Source organism: Hyalella azteca, unplaced genomic scaffold (genome assembly GCF_000764305.2).
Source record: "Hyalella azteca isolate HAZT.00-mixed unplaced genomic scaffold, Hazt_2.0.2 contig9912, whole genome shotgun sequence".
NCBI lineage: Eukaryota > Metazoa > Arthropoda > Malacostraca > Amphipoda > Hyalellidae > Hyalella > Hyalella azteca.
In genome coordinates this window covers 138,122-162,938 of record NW_025939968.1, presented here as the reverse complement: position 1 = coordinate 162,938, position 24,817 = coordinate 138,122, and the positions used below count along the sequence as shown (strand labels likewise).

At 39.9% G+C, this 24,817-nt stretch overlaps 1 protein-coding gene across 11 annotated transcripts in view; it reads right to left on the bottom strand.

Moving 5' to 3' along the window:
* Nucleotides 1-24,817, bottom strand: part of LOC108680118 (MAP7 domain-containing protein 1) — a 100,557-nt gene that overhangs the window by 23,537 nt on the left and 52,203 nt on the right. Inside the window, exon 1 of one of the 11 annotated variants that reach the window (XM_047882212.1) lies at nucleotides 15,120-15,221. The exons of the other annotated variants lie outside the window; for them this stretch is intronic. Coding sequence (XP_047738168.1) covers nucleotides 15,120-15,210 — 91 coding nt within the window. The 5' untranslated portion in view covers nucleotides 15,211-15,221. Of the gene's footprint in view, nucleotides 1-15,119; nucleotides 15,222-24,817 lie in introns of those variants that run through there. 11 annotated transcript variants of the gene reach the window in all.

Genomic DNA, 24,817 nt, shown 5'->3' with positions numbered 1-24,817 from the left:
TATTAAATTTTACTTTAAAACACCATAGCTGGCCGGTATATCAACAAAAAACAATTTTTGATTTAATTATATCCTATTTAGGATATATTGGCTAAACCGATAACTCAGAATGATTTTTAATAAGATCCGTAAATAACTTGGCTCTTGGCTGATCTATCAATTTACTAAAAATTCTTCCGTATCTGCCATTCAACTTAGCAATTCACGACAAAATGAACTCAGCGAAAAAATAACAGGTTTCTCGACCGCGTTCGGACGAACAGCAACAAAGTAATTAGAGCACGAACCTGGACAGTATCGAGCGCTTTCGACAATGAATGCCCAGGAAATCCTGAGTCTGTGTTGGACGAAAGCAGGGCAACTGAGCTACAGCATATACAGCAAAACCGCTACTTAAATCAAGGCACGAGGTGTAGCAATTTGAGGGCGATCAATAAAGTGGGGGTAGGGTACCTCGTTAGTGGCGCCCAGAGATCGGTGCGGTTGTGCAGAGCGAGACACAGCCGCCCTCCAAGAACTAATTGGTCCGGTCTATTATGAGAGTAGATCTTGGGAACGGGCGCCATAATACGCTCTTTTTCTGCCATCATTCGGCTCAGTGGTTCGAGTCTCATCAGGTCTGCCAATTGATGATTAGACGCCCACAAAACTCGGATGCTCTGGTGGACTCCCTTTTGGTCGCTAGCATGACTGTAGAATGAAAAAAAAAAGAGCGACGCCCATGGGAAGACGAAAAATAACTAACAGGCATTTCTGACGAATTACCAAGAGACGCTGGTGCGGCTAAAACCAAAAAATGTAATAAAGTTCTATTGTACAGAATAAAAAAAATATATGCCATTGAATACTTTCCTTTTCAGATTATCTTTTGAAGGCAATTTAGACAAGCATATAGGTTCGGAAACCAATTTAAAAGTTCAATAAATTATTCACAATAGTTTACATACTCGAGGCTCAGTATCGAAGTTACGTTACTTCGATTAACTAATCTCATTCTAATATCTCTCATAGAATTCTTACTTCACAAATTCAACATCATGCCACTTCTTAAATTGTGACCAAACCCAGTCGGTCTACAGTTAACTGGCTAGCATATATGAAAGGAACGACATCTTCGCACAGGATCAGCGACGGCTTTTATGCGAAGAATAAAAAGGCTATTAACTAAATAAGGAAAGAACTGCAAACTGTAGAGTCCGTGACAAAGGACGTTATCGGCTAACGATCTCAAAGCGTCAATGTATAAGATGCGTAGCAAGCGAGACGAAAAAATGCGCTCTGAAAGATATCTCTTACATATTCCAACATAATATAAAAAATAGATCAGTACTCACTGCAGTGAGTGAATGAGAGTGCATTTTCTCGTTCGTCCGTGACGTGAAGTCACGAACGGACGGACGGACATGACGAGCACAGCAGCGCCTTTTTTCCATAAATGAGAAAATGCCCTAAAAATAAGTGAAATCTAAAGCTATAAAAATGCTCAAGTCTAAATGATTTCCGAGGTAAATTCACCACAAGCAGCTCGCAAAGACATCAACACTTCACGGCCTAGGCCTCTCCATAGAACTTTAGAATGCTATCTCTTTCACTAACTAATTTGCGATGCAATGGGAGAAGTTGCCTCAGGTCTTTAACCCACGACGGCTGCTATCTAAAAACTCTACTAATATAAAGAAGTTTCAAACTTTCAAGAAGCAATCAAAACTATGGACTGACGTGGCAGACTGGTGAAGATATTCGAAAAACCTGAAGCAAATGAGTTCATTACCCGAGGTTCAAAAATAAGACCAGACAACGGTCGAAGGCTGGGCACGTGCATCGCTTGCATTATTCCTAATTTAATAACTGTGTGTGCACTGTATCGCTTTCATTATAGTGAATAGATTCGAACATAATACCGGAGCAATGCAGGAAAGTTGCTCGAGAAAATAAGTTATTGCAATCAAACCGCGAACGTTAACCCTCCGATCTCAAATGCATTTACCGTCGTCAATGCTATTCGTACCTAGTGGCTTGCGACCGACAAGTCACGTCAGTTACGATAGGGTTAACTGATATTCGGACCAAAAATTCAAGGCAATCGTGTACAATATCATAAAAGAAGAACTTTTATTGAAACTTCCAAAATATATCAACGGACTATGGGATAATTATAATAGATAATTAAAAGAGAATGTTGTAGTGGAAGATTCCATTCATCTGAAATAAACTGACGTTTCTAACTTGGCTACAGTTGCAACAAAAATTCCTACTGTAAGTGCTAGATGTATCTATACAACATTTTTGAATACCAAACTGCTGCTGTAAACACACCCACTAATCGGTTTCACTGCCAGCTACCCTGGTACTGAAACATCCTCTTGACACATCGCTGCCTTCGCCACTCTTGCAGGTGTATAATATAGCCGTTTTTGGACAAGACAGTGAAACATGCGTTGATATAGATACGACTGTGGCGTTGAGGTATTGTTGTGGGTGACTAAACACCAATTCTGCCGTTCCTACAGTTGTTCATCTTCCTTATTCTTGAGTCGATAAACGAGATAAACGAGTGTCTGACGAGAGGCCTGTCCAGTAATGTATTTGTAGGTATCAATGATACAATTTTTATATATTACATTGCTCAATTCGAGGGACTGGAAGAAATGTTATGAGAAATGTTGTAGCGTCAGAAACTGGCTGCAAGAGTTTGAGAATCCACAAAGCTCAAAGCAGAAGACAATTGAGAAGATGTTTGTTTACATCCTTATTTAATGCCTTCACTGATATCAAGTGCTTGCAGTGAGTGCATTAATACTATCTTTGCAGCGGAGAAGGCAACCTCAGCGGGCTTATGCTCCAATGATTGCCCTGCGTTTTGGGCACTCGGTTGTTCTTCCTCGAGAAATACTGTCAGCTTCTGGGATTTTCTAGTATTTTACAACAGTGAAGCAGTTGCGTTGATTGCTTCCATCAAATTTTATTTCGATGATAAGTGAGAAGATAAATAAGGGCTGGGCAAGCGTAGGAGTGAATGAGACGAAATTCTAAATTTATTCGCTCTAATGTGTTCACGTTTTGGCATTTTCGGCGTAAATGGCAAGCAGTTTCATAGCTCCAACAACTTCTTTTGCGAAGTTACACCTGAGTTAACCTGAATAATTTCCATTGCCTGTAATAATACTCTTTGGAAATTTATGGACCATAGTTTATATCACGAAATAATTCACATTTTCATTTTGGATGTTGAACCAAAAGTCACTACTACCTATCATCATCGTTACAGTGTTGAGCGAACGCAATTAGAAAGAAACATAATTTGCAAGCATTAATTAAATAGGGAATTTAAGCGAGTAACTGCCATTTATATTGATTTAATATATTATGTCAAAACGATTTTTTTAATTGTCATTGTTTCTAATTACATCCTAAAGCTAAACAAAACGAAGCAACACTATTTAGAATATCGATTCCCACTTTTCAAAGTCATGACCTATGAACGATTTTACTTTCTTTGGGCCACGTACTTTAAAAAAACGCGTTTTTTGTTTGTAGCTTCACAGGTTTCTTCTAGTCGCATCACCAATCATAGGTTGTCGGACGACAGGCGAAAATTGCACGATAAAAACAGCACCAAACGCATTACCAGCCCAAGAGAGCATCTACATTGTTATGGTATTACCAGAGATATATAACCGAAGCAAATTACAATAACCGCTTAGACGTACGGTACGGAGATCCGCAGGCGTCTTCTTCAGACGTGACGCCAGACTAGGTGGTATCAATGATACTGCGTTAAAGCAACGAAGTTCTCCGTGTCGCGAGCGCTCCTCAAGATGTATTGCGACTCAGACTCCGGTGATTGGACTCGTCTGGAAGGTATTGCTTGCTGACATCGAGTGATAAAAAATGTTCGCTTTCATCACGACCGAAACCCTCCTCCATATTCAACAGAATTTCTTACTTACCGGAGTAACACGAGAGCGATCCAGAAAATATCTGCAACGACTGCGCTGTGCGACGAGTATCAGTCATGGTAAGTTTATGACGGAACAAGTATTTGGACTCCTGAATAAAACAGAACTAGTAGAACATCACAGGAGCTGGGATAGAGCATTAAAAAGGACGGCAAAAAATATAAACCTCAGGGACGAAAAGCTAATCTAGAAACCAATCATGATTCAACTTCAGATGATTTCTGCCAAGGACAAAAATAAAGAGTGAACAAACCTTCGCCATTAGTCACAGAGAAAGTAAATCAAAACAAATTGCGAGAATTCCGTTCAAGACAGACCATTGTAACGGACTACGTAAGGCATAACGGGTAGGCTTGTGAGTTAGTGCAGACAGTAAATGAAAGGGCAAGCAAGAACAGGGAGATTCGAGCCCAGAGCTGATTTCCCAAATGTGCAGTATCCGTTGACGCTTCCGACAATAGAACTTTCGGTCGGCCTCGCACCCGGTCGTAGCCACACTGTAGGTGCCCCTGAGACAAACGCTAGTGTAAAAACGTCACTTCAATCATGCTTATTGAGTCCTATATCTCCTCTTATCCTTTAGTCCAATATCGAGCCCGTTAAGTACAGCTTACACCAGCGTAACGATGGACAAAGGAAGGCTAAAATTGCACACGCAACTAGTATGAATGCATACATTTGTATGCGTTGTAATTAGTCACATTCTACAATCGAACTACACCTTGAATCCCCATCAGAATATCGAATACGTAGCTGCTGTTCGCCCGGAAGCCAATGAGGACTGAATACTGATGCTCGCCGAGCCGCATTACGAACGTTTAGTGCAGGAGGGAATATTACGTTGGGGGCACTGATGGCTGGCCAAAAGAAGGAGCTTTTCGTCTGCACCATCTCCCATCGGCATCAAGTGAAGGGATGAAAGCAGCCTTTTGCAGCGCCTCCTGGTTAGGATGGTATTGGTGCGGTGAGCATTTTTCATGAGGGAATATGTAGATGCAGTAAAATACTTGATGAATAATAAATATGAAATCCATGGCACTCCAGGACACAGTTCCATGGTACAATTCGAAGCGATGGGTTATCAGCAAGGACCGTCTGACGGTAGATGTGACTGCCTCGACTTTTATAAATAAAATTTATAAAAATAACAATTGAGGCATCGATCATCAGAATCAATAATTAAACTTTTTGAAATGCATTGTTCCAGCAAATAAAAAAAACGAAAGGGTGAAGATAATTTTCAAAAGCATTTCCACACAAAAAGAATTAAAACCCGACAGTGATCCCAAGAACATCAAATAGGAAAACAACATAAAGGCGCTCCGTAAATTTCAACGAGAGAAAAGTATGTTTTAAAATTCGCGGAGTGGTGAAGAGAAATGCGGAAAAAGTTGAGCAGTAAATCATGGAAGAACAACATTCATATAAAAATATAACTTATTTCAAAACCGAGTTGAATGAAATACCAAAATAGAATAAGGCTAAAAAGTTATAATCAGCACTGAATTGAGAAGATAAATCAGACTCGTCATTTTAATCAAGTGTGAGAAGTATTATGTTCGTTTTTTACCAAATCTCTACTGGAATTGCAAAATAAAATAAACGAGAGTTAACAAATCAAAATTTTCAACCCTAATATACAAACAGTTTTCTTGAACCTGAGGATTATTGCTGCAGAAGCCAAGAGAAACGTGTGCTTACGGCGTTTGCGCAATTACGCGATCAATGATGGGAATCTAGCATTAGTTGTTACAGGAAACGCTTTGGAGATGTTGAACGTCTAATATTTCCTCAAATTTACACTATTATGAGAGATCAAACACCGAAGTCACTAAATCTTATGAGATTAAAGACCAAACGAATTGTGCCCGCGAAGAAGGCTAACTTTTATCGAAGGAAAAGTTTTGAGAGCCTCATATTCGAGGCACCTTTTGCAAGCTAACCCAATCATGCGTGCAATCTAAGTGGGGGGCCATTAAAATTAAGAACTCGCAGGTTTCTGATAGCAGGCGCCATTATGAAAGATAGAGCTAATTTAATAGAGAAGAAGATGGGGTCAACAAAGGAAAATGCCCCTTTAAATTAAGAGCGTTTGGTCACCGGCAATTAAAGTGACCAATAGAGCCGACCGCTTTCATGCAGTTCCCCAGCACTGCACCTGGGACACATTTTGGAAAGTGCACGAAAATTCTGGGGAAAAGATTTACCGCAGTTCTAGGTATCAATACGAACAGTAGCAATTTTAATGAAATAATTTGCTGAAATTTTGAGCTAAGCACTAACAATTTGAATTAATTTATCTCGAGCTTGATACCAAAAGGCATGCAGAGGATGAACCAGGTTGGTGCACGTATTACTGACCATTTTGAAACACATTTCCAGAAGTGGTTCCTTTGATTTAAGCCAACATGCTGGTTCAGAGCTTGGAGCTATTCTATTCCTCGTAGCATTAGCCGCCATATTAAATACCGTTGGCATGGAAAAGATTTTCAGCGTAATTTGTACTTATAGAAGGAATCAGGCTAAACTTGCTTGTGGGATAGAATTCATGTCATAATGGAGCTATTTATAAGAAGTCGCGTCATAACTACCCAAATAGAAAAAAACGTCTACCGCATTGTAACATTGAAAAATTCTAATGCGTCAAGTGTGAAAGTAGTGCGCGCGCCTTGATATCAAGCCGAGCCCTAGCTCACGTTGTAATTCTCTATCATAATGCTTTTAAGTTTCGTTACACTTCAGTTTCAATTAAGTTTTGTGATTTGTTTATGATCGTTTCCTATGTTTTAAAGATGACGTTTGTTTTGATGCTAATAATGCTTGGTAAGTTACCTTCTAGGCAAATCTAAATCCAACTTATCTGTTGGATATGCAGACAGTTGAATTAAAACCAATATTAAAAAAATATATATATGGAAATATTTAATAGGGACTACTAATTGAATATCCTTCAAATTGCTCATGTTAACACTGACAGGTCAATTAAAGAAAAAATTCGATAGCCTTAAGTCCTAACCCAAGAGCCTTAACCTCGACTCACGCTTTCATTCTCGAATACAAAAGTTTCCATGACTAACTGCGGCGACATTTTAACAGTCACCGTTTTGAAATCAACTGCTCGTCTGGAGCACGCCTTTAGAAGCACTAATGTACAGTTGTGTTCGGAGAAATAAGATGAGCGTCATTATAATCGAGCTTAATTTGGAAGATGATGTCATCAAAGTCATGCCTGCGACTTGAAAAAAAAACTTTCGTTTCAATCCTACACTCGGTTTGCGTCCTAGGCGCCTAAAAATTTCATTTCTGTGGAGGGAAATAAAAATTCCACCTGAGAGTAGAGGCGTAATAGAATACAGAAACGTTATAATTATTGATTAGCTATTTCCTCAACTCAAATTCTAGTTTCCTCAACGATTTATTACTAGTTTGCAAAATTTGAAATGCAATTTGGCAGGACACGTACGTAAACCCAGTAACTGTGAGCTTCTCACGTCGCCATGCATAAATTGAATCTGAACAAATCTACGCAAGCCTTTCACAAATTATTCAAATCCTTATTAGAATTCAACGTAATTATTTCATAGCAGGAAGGTTCAATCTACATTATAATAATCTCTAATCAAGACAATTCCTGCAATATGAACTTCCAAATTGCACTCTTGGACTTCTCCATTCCAACTCTGGACTTCCATTGAATCGAATTTTTCGCATAGCATTTTGATATATTCTGCTCGACACAATTCGAAGTCATCCAGGTTTGTAACTACACAGAAAAGCGAAACCTCTACGCAAGCTTGCAAGATAAGACGAGAAAGCAGAGCCCTGAGTGGTAGCAGCCAATAAAATAATGGTCCCACTGTTGAGCCCTACTTGTGAATTTCGTGGACATGAATTAGGACTTCATCAATATTGAGAGGAAGAACATATCATGAACAGGAAACTTGGTGATGGTACCAAATTTGATTCCGAGCTGCTACATTAAATCAAAATACATAAAATGGGAGTCGATTCGTTGAACTGTAGAACGAGAAAACGCATGATAGATGTTACAAGAGATAAAGCACCATCTACGCTCGTGTCTATTCTGCACTCGACAGAAAAAGCGCCCAGGGGATGAAGCTTCAATGAAAGTAATATAAAGCTGCTAACAGATGAGCGTTTGTGGGGTCTGGGCAATCCTTTGTGGATCCAATAAGAGTTTCACAAGGCGGTCCATCACTCGAGCGCTTGATCCCGCAGATCGAAAGTTACAAATAATGGCTGCTGAGAAGATACATGTGCCAGGTCGAGCGCATGAAATGATAAAGGTTTAGGTTTTTCTGATTCATTCGATGCGGTTAGATACGACTGGGTAATTTGTAAATTACGACCGATATATGTACGAATATTTTCTACGAAAAGATCATGCGAGGTAAACACAAAATAAGGTTTCAGGAAATTTTCTATGATTGTACATTTCAAAATATTTGTCACTGGCGGTACAATCATTATCATTAGGTAGCCTCGATCTACCTCTACGTCGTCATGACGTTATGAGCCTCATAACGTCATGACGTCAACACCGGTACAACCTAAACCAACAATATCTCATGAAAATTTATTATGTACTATCCCCATAACCAAAATTGATTAAAGGGGTAGAGTCCGGTTAACTAAGCATTGGGATTAGCTGTCTCTTCTTCAAGCGAATGTTGATTCAATTCTCTCATTTTAATGTAAATTATAATTATTTCCTCATGAAAATAACAAATTCAATTTAATTATGCAATAAAACATGTAGTTTTATATTATTTATTATTACTTTGCAAACCGGATTATCAAGAACTTTTCAAACTCCATTGACTTTAGTAAGGCGTTCAGTGCTGCTCACCACAACTGACGCGCGTGCAAGTCACTAAGGCAATGGTTGAACATACTACATACACGTGATAAAACCCATTACTATAGCGAATGTCACACACCATCATCTACAAATCACGTACTTTGTTTCAACGATGGTGATAAATATTCAATTGTACGCCTCCATTTAATACACATTAAAAATGATCGTTCGTTAACCCTTCAGTAGGCGAGTTACCATAAATGATCACTTAAAATCTCCTCTCAAGAAAGCCTAGCGCGTCCCCTGGTTTGTGTTGGAGGCAACGCAATCGTGCCCCTGCTGATTACTAATAAATCATCTGCTCCATCGTTCCATCTATAGCATCATCAACAGCCACGACCACAAATTAAATTAAAATACGAGCATTTAAATGAATATTTTGACTCGGGCAATGAAAGTGGCACTTCCTACTTATTGGTAACTACCTTCATCCTTAACTTTCTCGCCTGATTGCACGGGGAAAAAAGGACATCAAGACATGCAGTATTACGAAAAAGACAATTTATTAAAACTCAGTTTCATTGCTCAACATTCATTATATGATTTCCCATCATCTGCAATATGGTAAGAAAGACTATGGAACTCAAATCAAAAGATAATATCTATCATAAAAAATACGTAGGTACACTTACATTAATTGCCTTTTGACCGACTATTTAAGCCATTTTTTAAAAGCAAGCAATTTAAAAGAATATTAAAGGCCAAATTTCACTTCTTCATGTAAGGTTAAAAATATCAACACATAAATAGGCGCACACCAAAATTATCAAGTTTACTCCAGGGCACCAATATCAATTTAAAGCATTTCAAGATACTCAGTGAATGGCTCAGAAACGCCGAAACTTCCGCTTATCCGGAAACGATGTCGAGTGACAGCTAAAGCCCGCATAAATATACGAGCACCAAGGGGAGACATAATAGAAGATTAATGCTACTTAGCGAGGCAACAACGAATGATTGTCGCAACGGGGAGCCAAGCACATCTATCTCTCTAGTCGATCAATGTATTGCTCACCAGAATCCCCTAGAAAATTTATACGGCCGAGAAAGCATGATCAGCAGATTCGCATCACAAGTAAAAATCAGTCTTGAACAAAAAGCTCCGACAGACGGAAGTGACAAAAAATTGTTTTTACACCTGAAGTTGGAGAGCCAGCAAAGTTGGAGAGGTAAATGGCAGTGGAGGATGTCTTGAGCTCTTCACTAAAGAAGATGCCTCTGTAGATCATGCCTCTAAAGAGGAAATTAGCAACACATGAGGTGTTGACAGCTCAAGTGCCGCAAATGGAGCCATCAAAGTTGTCAAACACGCCACGCTCTGCGCCCGTCTCATCAGTGTACGGTGTAAGAGGGGAGGAACTTAAGTCTTCTCGATATGCATCGGGAGCGCAAGCTAAACTAGAATTATTCTGTACTTGTTAGCGAACTGTAAAGTTGACAGAAATTGATTTTATTAGCTGAAACGGAAATATAAATGAGTATGTTGACAAGAAAACTAGACATTGTAAATGGTAACGAAAGATTTACTTTCGAATTGTTATGATTCGTGTAATATAAGTGAATTAGGCAACAGCCTGTCAAGCAGTTGCCGCGAGTCGCTAATTGTAATGCGCTGTATCACAAACTTTCAACTCAAATGCCTCAGAAAATTTTGTCGACATATAAGGTAAAATTAAAAAAACTGCAAACGTTTCTTGAAATCTAATCAATACATCTTAAACGCCTTCAATTTGAAGAACAATTTACCAAGTTTAGTCCAAAAAATGGCAATTTCAATGACTTTTCTCGCCGAAATGCATTTTTTTTCATAAAGTATACGTCGCTGTTGAGAAATATTTAGGCAACATTGCTTGTTAATTGAGTGTAAAACTGTAACGAAAACCATTGGCACGAACGAGCATCCGTGCTCGCTAGCATCCATGCACGCTGGGCGAAGCCTTCGTGTCCAATAGCGACAGTAAAATATCAGCCAACAAACGGCAGGAATTGCTATCACAAGAGCTTGCAACGACAATTTTTATACCGAGCACAGGCGGGTACATAAAAGTATACTATCAACCAACCTTTATCTCAGCTCTGAAAGCAGCTCATTTTCTGGTGTTGCGCGAACAAGACAAAATAAAGGGACGGAAAATACTCTAACAGCAATTTTGGTGGCGATTACCGGCTTTGAGGATTGCATACAAAACTTCTAATATTCAGATAATAGATCCGCACCAAGTCACTGAAGCTCCGATGGAGCCAGACCACTCGAACAAATGAACTGAAATTCTAAGGGGATCGAGCTGCTCGAAAATAAACGATCAGATATTGGACATGAATGAGATTATGAGAAAATGGTCCAGAAATGTATATGGCCAACTTTTAAAAATTTGGAAAACTATATTTAAATAATTTAACATATGCCCTAAATAGAAATAGGGCAGGATAAGGAATTAAAGAAAATCTAACAACTTAAATCGACAGAGAAAATGAACATCAATACGGAGAAAGGTGTTATGGACCGAAACAACCATCGATACTACTTATTATCTTGAACATTTCAACCATATCAGATTCAAGAGACTCCTAATTTTACGAGCACTTATCACAGCGCGGTTTCATCCAAATATTTACAGATAAAGTAGAGTAAGAAGTGTAATGAGAGCGGCCACTACGGCTGCTGAGCCAGCAAACAAGGCAGACTCGAGTTCCCTTTGATAGAAGACTTGAGGCTGAGGAGGACTTGGGCCTGGCAGCAATAATTAAGGCCTAGAAACTTCCGCGACGATGCTGCTCGAGCTCGCCGGGGACGACCAGAACATAGGATAACGAGGCTTTAACCGATGGACGAACTTGCGGAATAAAAATAATTAAACTTTATTACTACCTTTTTCAAAAGTGCTGCAAACTAAGTTGGGGAAGCAAAATTTAGAATACAGCATGTAGGTAGCCGGACCGATCAACCACACGATTAGCGAAAAAAAGAAGAAATAAAGAAAAAGGAGATACAAGTTGCAAAAGACTCGATATTTCACACTCCGGCGGATTAAGACACGATTTTGAGAATGTGGCCTTTATTTGCAGGAAGAAGTGGCTAACGTCTCTGTAACTCCTACCGTAAATTTTATGTCCATGGAAGCACCGGTCTTATTACCAGTCTAGTTAAGTAACCGGGCGACGCTAACTACGAACGGTGAGGAACAGAGTCATTTCAGACCTTCTCAAGCTACAACGAACAAGAAAGCAACAATTGCAACGTTATTTGCAATTGACGATCGCAGCTTACTCGAGTGCTACGAATAAGACGCAACTCCGCGTCGACCACTGGACTATAGGCAGCGTCAATATGCCACATCCCATGTCGAGGAATGTACTGGCCATCATGTTTGCGTAAAAAGATCGACAAACGTAACTGTTCGGTTATTACTTTTGAACAACGAAAATTAAAAAGGCGGGCTACATTTTAAAATCAACAATTTTGACGATGCGTCGTTAATTAAGCGAGTAAATCATAACTACATTACATGAATATCCTAATTAATCACAATAACATATAATCAAGGTATGACCCGTCCCACATTAATTTAAAATTTTGAGGAATTTTGGAGAGGAAAAAAGTTTCACAGTGGTAAAAAAAACTATTATACAAACAAGGCTGCATTGAGAATCCATTTACAAAAGAGATCGAGGGTATTCGTGGATAATAACGTGCACAGTGATGAAGACGGAGCCGTGGTGTCAAGAGGCTTTTTATCCGGCCGCGACAAGAGTCAAGCCTAACCTTACTCGCATAGCTTAACCTTCCTTACAATAACGAAGTATCGATCATGGGGACATTTTTATTTTCGAATGAAAACTAAATGAGTGGCCAAGTAAACTTATCCTGATAACACATCGAGGGAATATGCAACGGAGAGATGTCATGCCTGAAGGCAAGCTTAGAACTAACACGGTAGTGAGACTGAGCCAGAAATCCGGTAAGCAGACGACAGCTGTCTAGACTCAAATATTCTCTAACAATAGATTGGGCTAAATTGACTTCTAGGGAAACAACACCTCCAGCACTGTCACAGAACCAATTTCATGCAAATTGCTCAAGCAATGGCACTGAAAGTTCTTGGAGCGCTTTCTCAATACCAGAGAGCGTAAGACACGAGAGAAAGCAATGGGGGTAGGATTATCATAGGAGCTGCAACAAAGACTTCCAAAAAGAGGCAGCGCTAAAAGGAAGGCAAGGAGTACAGCTTCAGAGGCTTTGTCTGAGCTTCACAAGATGACATCGATCGTGTACCCTTCACTTTAGAAAATATACATACACAGCACGCCCCTCACGCCTGCCATTGTCGATTTTAATTAATGCCTTAAAAACCAAAATTCCAACAAAATTAGCACATAAAAGAATGAACGGAATTTGAAGGACAAAAAAGGTAAGAATATGCTAAGCTACAAATTATTCAGCAAAAAAAACTCGCGGCGAGGAAGAATCCAGCGATAAAATTCATCAAACTGAAAGCTGGTAAGAGTATTGTGCGAAATTACCTCATGTCGAAAGACAAATGATCGATTGCCAAGATGTAGCGAAATGACGAAAAAATTTCAAACGTTGAAAGGAGATATGCGGGATCAAGACGAGAAATTTGGCGCCGGAACAAAAACATTAAAGGGAAATAAAAGGTGACGAAGACACGCGCTGCCGCGAAAACACGGAGCCCTGGAAGGCAATAAAACCAAGATCTACATTAACAAGGCGTGACAAGCCCCCAGAGAGGAGCCTCTAGGAGCTCTATCCTGAGAATCTCAGACTCGCTAGAAAAAGGTTAATGTAACTAAGCACCCCGGTGGGTCGAACGATCCAAGTTCTCCCATAGCATCACTTTAAAGAACCTTTCCAGCGATGGGCCAGCGGCTCGTACCCTTGCTCAGTTTGTGACACCAAAGGCACACGTTGCAATTGGGAAACTTAGCTGCTGGAGGCTAAAGAAAATCGACACATATTCCCTGGAGCTGTCACACTTCAAAGAGGATAAAGAAAGTTTACGAAAAATCAAATAAAGAAGAATTGTAGAATTTAAATTAAGGCCAGAGTAAGATAGAGAGCATTCTGAGTCTGTCGCGGTTGGAAAGAGAAGTCAGGCCTGAGCGTAGCATAAAGAATGTATGGGCTGTCCAGTAGAGGCCGAGTTTTGCATGTGGAGGCCGCGTACGATCCTGGGCGTTTGGCACTCTAAAGTCTACGGAATTTTCGACAAATATTCAAGTTACTTTGTAGCAGACGGATCAAATTCAAGTATTGTGCATAGGTTTTTGCACAAAGAATTAAGTGGTTATTGTGGAGAGAAAACTTAATTAACTACATTTTTTGCATAACTTTTTACTACATTTTTTTTACATAACTACATTTTTTTGCATCTACTGTCCTATAAATGATTTTGTCAACAAACTTCGTGGGCCTGTCATCGATGATCTAGTGTGACGTTCGCCCAGAGAATTCGCTCGTGAGCGTTTTATTCCTAATTGATCGAAGTTCTGAAGTTTATTTTCCAAAAATTCACGCATTTAAAATTAGAGCAAAATTGTAACTCAAACTACTAGTCGATACTCTAGAAATTTGAAACACATCTTCAGAGTCTAAGATACAATTAAGCTTTACCTGGGGAGTTTTGACTGAACTTGTTCATATTTTTATAACAGAAAATTTAAATTTCAGCCTTACTAGTGAAAAAATATTACATAACAAAGAGAAAATCATTTTTCCCTTTCACATTTCAGCACCGAATCGTGAGAGGCACCGCAAGTCCAACTTCTAACTGAGACGCTTTCGAATGATTCAGCACAGCCATTGTACTATTTTTTTTTATTAATTATAAGTTATAACTACACACCGTGTTACTTAAATGTTATAGTTAAGTCTACCATCTATTGAAGAAAAGAAATTTCAACTGTGTGTTCGAAAAAATTCTCAAAAATGTCCCAATTTTGCGCAAAGTAATTTTAACACCAGTCCCTTGGATAACTTAAAGACAACACATTAACTGGTGCGCCAGCAACTGAAGATTTCATGAACATAAATATACTACATTCAACAGCTTGACAAAAGTTGATTGCAAATTACGTAACACTGTCGATCGACGGTTGCTTACCGTATGCTAGGTTGGATAATCATCACCAAAATCATGCGTACAAAATAAGCCTATAAAGTAAAGAAGGTAAACATTAGCCTTTAATTTCAATTCGATGTTCATCTGAATAAAAAATAAAGTGATAAGCATGTGGATGATCGTTATACTAAAACTTACGTTCTCTTGCAGCGGCCAGTAGCTCTTGGAAGGCCTGAAGTCCCTCGAACACAGATCGCTTCAGCGTATCTCGACAAAGTTCACTAAACATGATTCTTGCGCTCTCACTGGCAACACACACGTGTCCACTGTTTTTCTGTCTCATACAGCAACTTTGCTGCACACAACGAGTCTTGTAGCAGCAAAACAAAATTTCGATATCCTCTATACTTCGAAGATTTATTGGATGAACATTAAACGCTGGACGGTTAGTTTGCTCGCAACGATAAAAGCAACTCGGGAGCTGTTTGCAGAAGAGACCACGGCGTCCAGATACACCGTTTTTTCGTTCTTTTGAGAGACAGGCTCCCTGACGTCGCCCTAGCCCCGTACAGCAGCGCCCCCGACACATGTCAACGTACCGGGGAGCATACCAGGCGCAAGAGGTACAAACGGCAACACAATGACGCCGTCTCACAGGTCACTGATCAAGCTGTCATCATAAGACATTGAACTACGTCCAAACAAGGCTGCAGCACATGATAAAAATCGAAGCATAAACCATTTTAAAAAATTAGTTCGACGAGAAGCAGAATAAGTATTTGAGAGCTGATTCATACCTGAAATAAGATTAAGTTACCTCATTATTATTTTACATCGAATAAAGCAGAAAACGAATTTCAACATATGTAAACACGAATTCAACATTTATTGAAATTGATTAGAATAAGAGGCCTATTATAAGGAATCTTATTAATTTGATGAAGCTGAGAGCGAATTTATGTGATGCCTCTGCGGATAGAACACAAAATCGAACGATCAAGCGCCGTATACAGCAGCACGGTTGACACTCTCCGAGGGGCGAGAATTAGGCGAGCATTCCAGAGAGCGCCTCTCAGACGCAGGGAATGCGGAAGGAATTCTACAACACACACATTGACGCGAGCTTCATTGCACCAACAATGGCGATCCGGTGACAAATTCTAGTAGTTCTCATCACAACTGCAGTTAGCGAACAGATCCACCAGAGAGGAAGAAGCATGGTTCATAAGTGACGATTTCTGGAAAGCGTTTCATGCTTCTGCACATTTCAAAATTTGGTACCTAGTGCGCAACTCTAAATATTATCGTAGTATCCGAAGAACGATTAGGTACCAACAAACATCAGATTAATTCAATTGACTTGATTTCATTGTCGAAGCACAGACCGAAACTTATCCACTGCACTACAAATTGGAATCTATAACAGTCTATTTTAGAATAAAGTCATGCCTCACTGTCCGTAAATAGCCACTTATTAGCCCTCGTACACATGGTAAAACTTTGTTCGTTTCAAGTTCCGTTGTGAAGTTTAGGTTAGGCGACGAGTTCTGACAAGCGCTGCAGTTCAGTAGTACTGGCGTAGCAGTTCATGGGGCGCCGCGACTTGATCTTTGAGGAGGCGTAGCACTGCGATGGTGAGGCATATATAGTAATGCTAACAGAGGAAGAACTCTGCGACATCTCCAACAGATTATGGGCAACAAAGACATGAGAAATACGCAGCGGCAAGATGCCCTCAGCTATAATATGTCAAATTGAATCCCCCATAAACAATGTAAAACGAATTTAGTGAAAACATGATTTTTAATTTCAAGAGACAATGACAATTAATTTGGTAACATCTCGTGTTTGAAGAATGAAACAGACGACGACTAGACCTAATTTAGATCACTTAAAGAACATGGAATACGATGGGCAGCGATAGTCATTTCTGAATCTCGATTCCAACGTAAATAGACTCACACCATATAAGTGCGTTTATCACATATACTCGAGAATTTTTCAACCAGCATTATTCACTATTTCTCCATAGAACACAGCAGAGAGAAGTGTCGCCGAGTTTATAATCTGATTTAAAAGCTATGCGTAACAGTGGGTGAGTCTTCAAGGCTGGTGCAAGATGAATACAGAGCTGAGAGAAGCGGTTCATACATTGAAGGTCTTGGGGTGTAGGCGCAGTCGTAGGAAAGCAGTGAAGCATGATACAGGTGCAATTGTTTCTCAGTTCTATCGCAAATTCAGTGAAGCATTACAAAGGACACCCCAAGGCTCCATGCCTTAACGGTTAAGAACGGCAGGCTGTCGCTCGCAAATCAGAGCAAGATCTGCTGCAAAATATCCAACTGAACTCCACGGACACAAACAGCGCTAGAAAATAGACGTAATAATTTCAAATCACGCGGCAAGTAATGTTCGATGCAGAATATATCAATGCGTTTCCGAACAAATTTGCAATGTATTCCTAAAAAAATTGCGCTAACTTCACGTATACAGGAACTAAGGCACACATTGAAATATGAAAAAAATCGGCCGCTCCATCTCCACATGAACATCTGAATAAAGATCGTAGAATAGGCTCAACATAATGACGTGCATAGATCTGCGCGAGGTATGAAAGATGGTGTTTGCAGAACGTGTTTCAGCTCCAAGCGACGACGCTTCAAATATCACTCCTGAAGTGGTTTTGTATTTCCTGCCCTGAGTGGTCATTCATCACGAGAAAGAATGTCATGAAGAGAGAGGGAGCAGCACAATTGCTCATAAGCGACTTTGTGGTTCTGATGAGAAGGGCAATGACAGCAGCCGAATACATGATTAATGACGTTACAATGCAAATGAGACATCTTTATGAACTTCTAAGGCACGCGAAACCATTGAATAAAACGCAAAGGAGGCAATCTATTTGTGCAAATTCTACCAACAATCATCACGGAAATGAACTAAATTCAAGAATTTTCCAGCAAAAAGAGCAATGATCATTACAAAAAATCAATAGCGTGAATGAAGAAAATTTGCATAATGGCTCGTACAGCGAGAATAATGCGCTTCATCTTCAACGAGACGAGATTAGCGAGTTCGTCATTAAGGTTTATATGGGCCATAGGGTAGTGGTGTAGTTGGACTAGCAATAAACTGGAAATCTGGACCATTAAGGCACGGCAGGTAGCGGCAAGGGTGACAAGACATTATCGATAGACGTGAGTTGCTCAGAGACTCTCGACGACCCTGAGCTCGTGTGTCTCAATCTCCGGCTCCATCTCGATGATCCCGGCGAGACTAGCAAGAAAAGTCTACACTCCGATACAAATAAATGATTCGTGAGACCTTAAAATAAGCCAAAAAAGACACCCCTGGCAAAAAGGACATGACTAAGACTAAGTAAAATTCACATGAACAGTGAAAACAAACGGTAAAGTTCATACTCGTACTATAGGACATAATAAATAAGTAATTTTAAAACATTTTTGACCCAATCTATGTAATATAAATAAGTGAAGGCAGACAGAAACGAAAGCTTCGACAACGAACGTAAGAAATCACACTGACATTTCTTCATGAATAAGAATTACGTCTGAATCCCTGTAATGCATATTAAAGTCTGGGGCGGCGGCTGTGAAGAGAAAAATGCTGAAAATTTCGGGTGGCTGCTGACATGACGCAGCAGTCCGTCAGTCAGTGTCGGAGATGAGCCCCATCACGCTAACGGCCGCGCCTGAGGGTTCGGCCCTCACACGCCATGCCGTTGTACACACCAGCTCTGCCACTTCATGCTCATAATACCCTAACTAAATATGGTGGTCCAAGATAGTTCGTCAGTTATACAAACTAGAAAACTTCTCGGCGATTGAACTGACGATAGGAAAACGTCAGAGATGAACTTACGCAAGTGCTTTAAAACTTCAAAAGAATCCTGAGAATATTTCAAGTACTCTACAAATAATTCAGCAAGAAATAAAGTTGCATTCATAATTTTTTAAACACAACAGATACAAGCCTGTGCCACTAGGAGCATGGAGATGCAACGCAAATGAAAAGGAATTTTATGGACCAAAGGATTAAATCATTCATGCAAAATTATCTACACAAAATTCTGCAAAGCCACGACTGATAAGGATATTAATTAAAATCGAAACGCGTGTAATGAGCGAAACCTTGGGAAATTCTGTTGTAAATGACACATGGTCGTTGGACAGTGAGTAACAAGCTTACTAAACTGAGTTGTCATTTCGTGAGAAGATCTCGTGAGGACAACTCTAAAATACTAAGTAGATGAATGCTAAGTTCAAATCACCACCAGCAACAATTTCTCACCGAGACGGGCACTGCAAGAGCCGCAGTAATCTGGAAAATGCGGCGGTGTCGGCCGAGCCACGAGACTTAAAAGCGCTATCGCAAACTGCAGCCACAGCAGCTTGGCCTTAGCAGCGCCACCTCAACGCGGCTCAGTATCAACTACACAAATAATGATCGTGAACTTGCAAGACCGCAAATAAACTCAACGAAGAGAGAATCTACGCTGAGCAAAGTAATACTAAACTTAGCTACTTGTGAAACTGAAATAAATCGTGAACTTGCAAGACTGCAAATAAACTCAACGATGACAGAATCTACGCTGAGTAAAGTAATACTAAACTTAGCTACTTGTGAAACTGAAATAATTCACTGCTTTGTTATTTCCGTTGAAATGTCGGTCCCATAGAGATGACAATATAGAAATAATACAGGTCGTGGTGAAGAAACTTTAAGCCACCTCATCTCGTTAAAATTTCTAGAAACAATTGAATAAGCCATAAAAAAATCCTATAATCAAAAATATTTAGAAAACAATCTACCACAAACAGTGGAATTCGTTACGTTTCACCAACACGTGAGCCATAGAGAGACGAAGCAAAGTAGTATGGAGTATGGTGTCGAGTGAAGCTATTTGTAGACAAAAGTGGTGCTGGCGATGAAGCATTGGGTAAAATGAATCGTGAAATAAAATTTATCACTTCTCTAGCAACCGCCAAAGCCATCGAGATGTTCTCCTAAAAAAAGGTGATGCGTAACTTGAAAGCCGCTAGCTGCCACCTCGTACCATAAAATAGCAAACTCAGCCAAGTGAGTCGAAACATCGCTTAGGTAAGGATAAGCCGAATTATGATCAGAACGAGAGCGACGAACAAGCATCGGAATCTCGTTAGCGATCACGAGGATCTGCAGCACGAGCGAGATTGCAGGGCACCTTGATCAATACCGCGAGCTATGCAGGCAAACGGTGGTAATACTTCAAGCAGATTGGCCGCCGCAGACGCATTACTGAAATACCATTTATTAGCATGCTACAACGGAAGAGACCATAACTAGAACGAAAAATGACAACTAAGTGAATGACAAAAGCATTTAATTTTCAGAACATTCAACTGATTAGCGAATGCTCTCATATAACTTCTGGATCATGAAGTTAGATCACGCTTTACGCATGCGAACGCATAACAGGCAATAGCAATAGACTCCTGCATCTCGGAATAATTTTCTTGAAATGAACACAGACAACCAGGACGAGACGAGAAATTACAGGGAAAAGAATAACAGGACAGAGGGTAAAATTTGTCCCGGAATAAACGCATGAACCGGAATAAGACTTCTGCCCCCATACTTCAAAACTTGTATCCCGCTAATTATGAAACGATAGGAGACAGATAGATACAAAACGAGACGTGACGTAACGAGACGAGGCATGTCTTAAATATTCAAGGCAAAACAAGATACTCGTTACTATACGGAAACAAAGCGAAACATTGTGTAGGCGTGGTTAAGGAATACAAAGATAACTTTTAATTGTTGTTAATGAGCAGTTGCCAGTCATGGGCAGATTCCGCGACATTTAACAGATAAATAATTATTAGTGTGCAAATTAGGCTGCATATTTAGTGGATTATGTTGCTGTTGAGCTTTTAATTGGGCACGCCGAGAACCAAACGAGTTCAGTTCGCTTGATGGCGCATCAGCAGCTTAGTAGAAGAATGTGGATAGGCTTTCTTAGGCCCAGCAAGATGCCACGAATCAGAAGTGGTAACGGGGAATATTTTGATGAGTCAAGAGCAGGCGAGACCAATGATGGCCGGAGAATAAACCAGGGACCATACTTTCAAAACTCGTTAAGTGAACGTAAGTACTTACGCTCTATTTTCTTGTCTGTGATTGGTGGATTTTGCTTGAAAGGCCGCCAATGATTGGCTGCTGAACTTACGATCTCTTAACTTTTTTTGAAAGTATGGGCCCAGGCCAATAGTCGGTGTAAACTTTGTGGCGATATTTACAAGGTCAATGATGACAACACATCGGCCATGCGTAGATACATTCTTCGTACCGACGCTGGTCAGTTGTTAGGCTGGAGGAACATAATACGGGGTAAAACAGAGACTCTGATACGGCATTGGACGAACTTCAGAATATCTGCAATGAAGATGAGGCTTCATTAAATTTTAAAAGTCGAGACTTGCATGAGAATAGTAGACGGATACGTCCTAAGTTTTGATGTCGCTACACCAAAGCCAAAGTACACCCCTGTGGAGCATTGAAGAAAGTCTCTCGTGCCATCTCCAGCTGTAGTCTACCGGAGATGATGAACCACCTGAGATGATGGTGGTACGGAGAACGTACACCTTATGCTCTTAGAATTTGTTCGTTTGACCTCTCCATAATTTACTTTTACACCAAAGATTGTTAAAAAGAAGCATAATTGTTTCCCTGGTAGATGTTCCGTAAAAACATGTTGGCTGGAAGTAGACTCATAACGAGCAGCTACTGGCCGCTACTCGATATTTATTAATAACCCCTGAAGCAGGCAGTACACCTTTACAGGAGGCCACTAGCCTGGTAATTAGTAACGATTATTACTGACCGTAGTTTAAATTGAAAACGAAACAACGCAACAACTTGCGTCCATTCATGCGTCGGAGTCTGACTATAAATGAGACATGTTATAAATTTCATGCAGATCCGTTCAGAACAGAGTGACTTGTGAGCAGTACAGTTGCGTACTTTTTTTCGTTCTAATCAAAATCACGTAGAAATCTGTAATAACTTTTCCCTCTGCGCATTTATAACAATTAGGTAGGTTTCAAATTTCATCCTGACCCTTGAAATTTGCTAGAAGGGCAATAGCGATGTCATTTTAAATAGTATTTTACCTGAAACATAGCAAACAAACAGAATATATATCAGATAATGCATGAAACAATTCATTATTCAAATAACATATTAAGGATTAACTCGCTATGTCTCGATATAAAAGATGAAAACTCCGGTAATATTTAAAATATTTAAACCGGGATGTCAAGTTTCCGTAATGTCCCGGAATTCCAACAGAGTGCTAAAAATTGTCCCGATTTTTATTACTAACCGGGACAAACCATGTTGTCTCGTCTCGAATGGGAAAAAACATCAAACGCAGGAGTTATAACAGCAAGAAGCACTGAGGTATCCTACTGATGACGAATATTGTCTCAGGATCACACGCATTTATCATGCTGATAAAAGATCGTGATTTGATTCCACATCAATGAACAAGTAGTAAACTGTGCTAATAATAATAAAGTTAAAAGCAAATTGGAGGAATTAGAAATGTTTTTCATAGAAAAAAAACTGCTCATGGTCAAACAATAATGTTCAACACTGTTGCAATTATAGGCACAATTAACTTTACCGATGCATCCGCCGAAAAAGGCATTCATGAATCAGATTCATCGCTGCAGCACAGCACAACTTGGGGAAGAGGCTTTATAAAAGCGATATCGTTTAAACAATTTCATCCCAAGTTCACGGCAAGGCAAGCGTCACAGCCACATCTGCAGCAGTCATGAGACACAGAAACAGCGGCTATTTCTCCTAAGTTCAATGGCCCTCAAGAGGGTAGGAATAATCAAAGTTCAAGGGCAGTCCCAGAGCGAGAATATGCACTGCAGGCACCAACACTCACTGCCACCTCGCATAGAGCTCTGGCAAACAGTCATGGTCAGCTAAGGGAGTGATCCTCGCCTGAAGCGAGCACTGCTTTTAATAGATACACATGCGACCTGTGCGAGCGGGTAGATTGTAGCTTTCAACTAAATACAAGTCTTTTGTATGCAAGAAAATTCAGGAAATAACGACGTAAGACAGTGAATTTTATATAATATCAAAAGTTCAATCAACTGGCATAGTAGTGTATCCAGCTTTCATAATAAAATAAACAAGTCCAGCAAGACTTGTTGACACCCACAATAATCGCAGTTCATAACAAAGGAACTCATAACAACTAATAAAGCCGTTAAGGACCTGTGAACTTTTTTCAAACATGTGACGTAAAGGACGTAATCAGAGTCAGTGTGGGTTTATATGACTATCCTACATGAGTTTTGGCCGATGAAAGTCCCTTGAATATCAAGAGCGACCGCTAGCGCCGCTGCTGAGAAACCTTCCCTCGCGCGTCTGATCAAAGGCAGCGCCTGATTGCGAGCGCTGCCGGCCGTAATTCGTTGGTCGGGATCAAATTCTTACGATGCGGCTCATTTGAAAATAGAAGAAAAGCAATAAATCTAGGACATTGCGTAAAATTACAGTCTCCCATCCGATGCCCAATGGAGGGGAGGACAAAACTAATGAAGCTGAAACCATCGTGATTTACTGGAGAAAAATGAAGCGAGATCGAGGGTGAATTTTCCCTCGATCGTAACGACAAAATAAACGGACGTTATGGAGGATGCGAGTCGCTGTGAGATAGCAAAAACGAATCCAATAAAACGAGCTGTCATTCTTCTTTGCGAGTCTTTATGACAGCGCAGAAAAAGCCTCGTCAACAAGTCCGAGAAAGCGTCCTCTGATCGTCGGGTGAGGCTATCAACATGCAGACACTGAAGTCCAAACAAGGCAGTCACGAAACTCTTTCCTGTAGCACTGCTACTGAGATACAAAAACATGCAAGCAACAGAATAATTTCTCATAGCGATATTTGTTTTAAAACCCTTTACGAACGTACTCAAGAGACTGAGTTGTTTGTCAGTCTCCTGTAGCAGAATTTTATTGTCAGAAAGACGCAAGCTCAGGTAAATGAATTAAATCGACTAATTTATTGCTTTAAAATGCAAAAAAAAAAAGTGACATCAGGTACAGCTAAAAGCCTGGAGCACTCAAGTGAACGATTGTAATGGCTCAGCGCAATGAGCTCCATTACCGGAAAAATGAGCGATCTTTTATTACAGGGACACAAGCCATACGCTGCTAACGCAGGCTGGAACAAACATATAGAATCGCACAGAATTTTCGGTCATGAACAGAACAATTTCAATAAGGTGCCAGACATGAACTTAAGGACAACACTTTTCCAAGTCAGTCGCCAGTGACGATCCACAAGAAATTATTCAATACTCGTATACGTGGATTTCAAGTAAATAATTATCAATTAGCAGGAAATGTAGCACAGAGAGCTGGAAATGTAATCATTATTTATTAACAAGATTAAAGTCTGCATGAGAACACCTAAGTGATTATACCAGATTTAGGAATTTCCGCCTAGTTCACGGCAAAGAGAGCGAAATGAATTACGAACACTGGCAAATAAGCTGAGGTCTCCAATAGCTACCGTGGAAAACTATTAGTATTAAATTGCAAGAGTTTCTGTGAGCAGACACAAGGATTCAGAAAACGAGGATTCACCAACTGTAAAAAATGAAAAGATTACAACAAGGGTCACAATAACAACACATTTATATTTTAGACACGTGTGAGCGCGAAGTTTTTACCTAATACATCAATTAAATAGGAACTTTTATTGCCGCTATAATATAGGCAACTACATTTTGCGTCAGCAAATTAAGTACAATGTAGAAGACAATCCAACACGATATATTACATTTAAAATATGATACAAACAT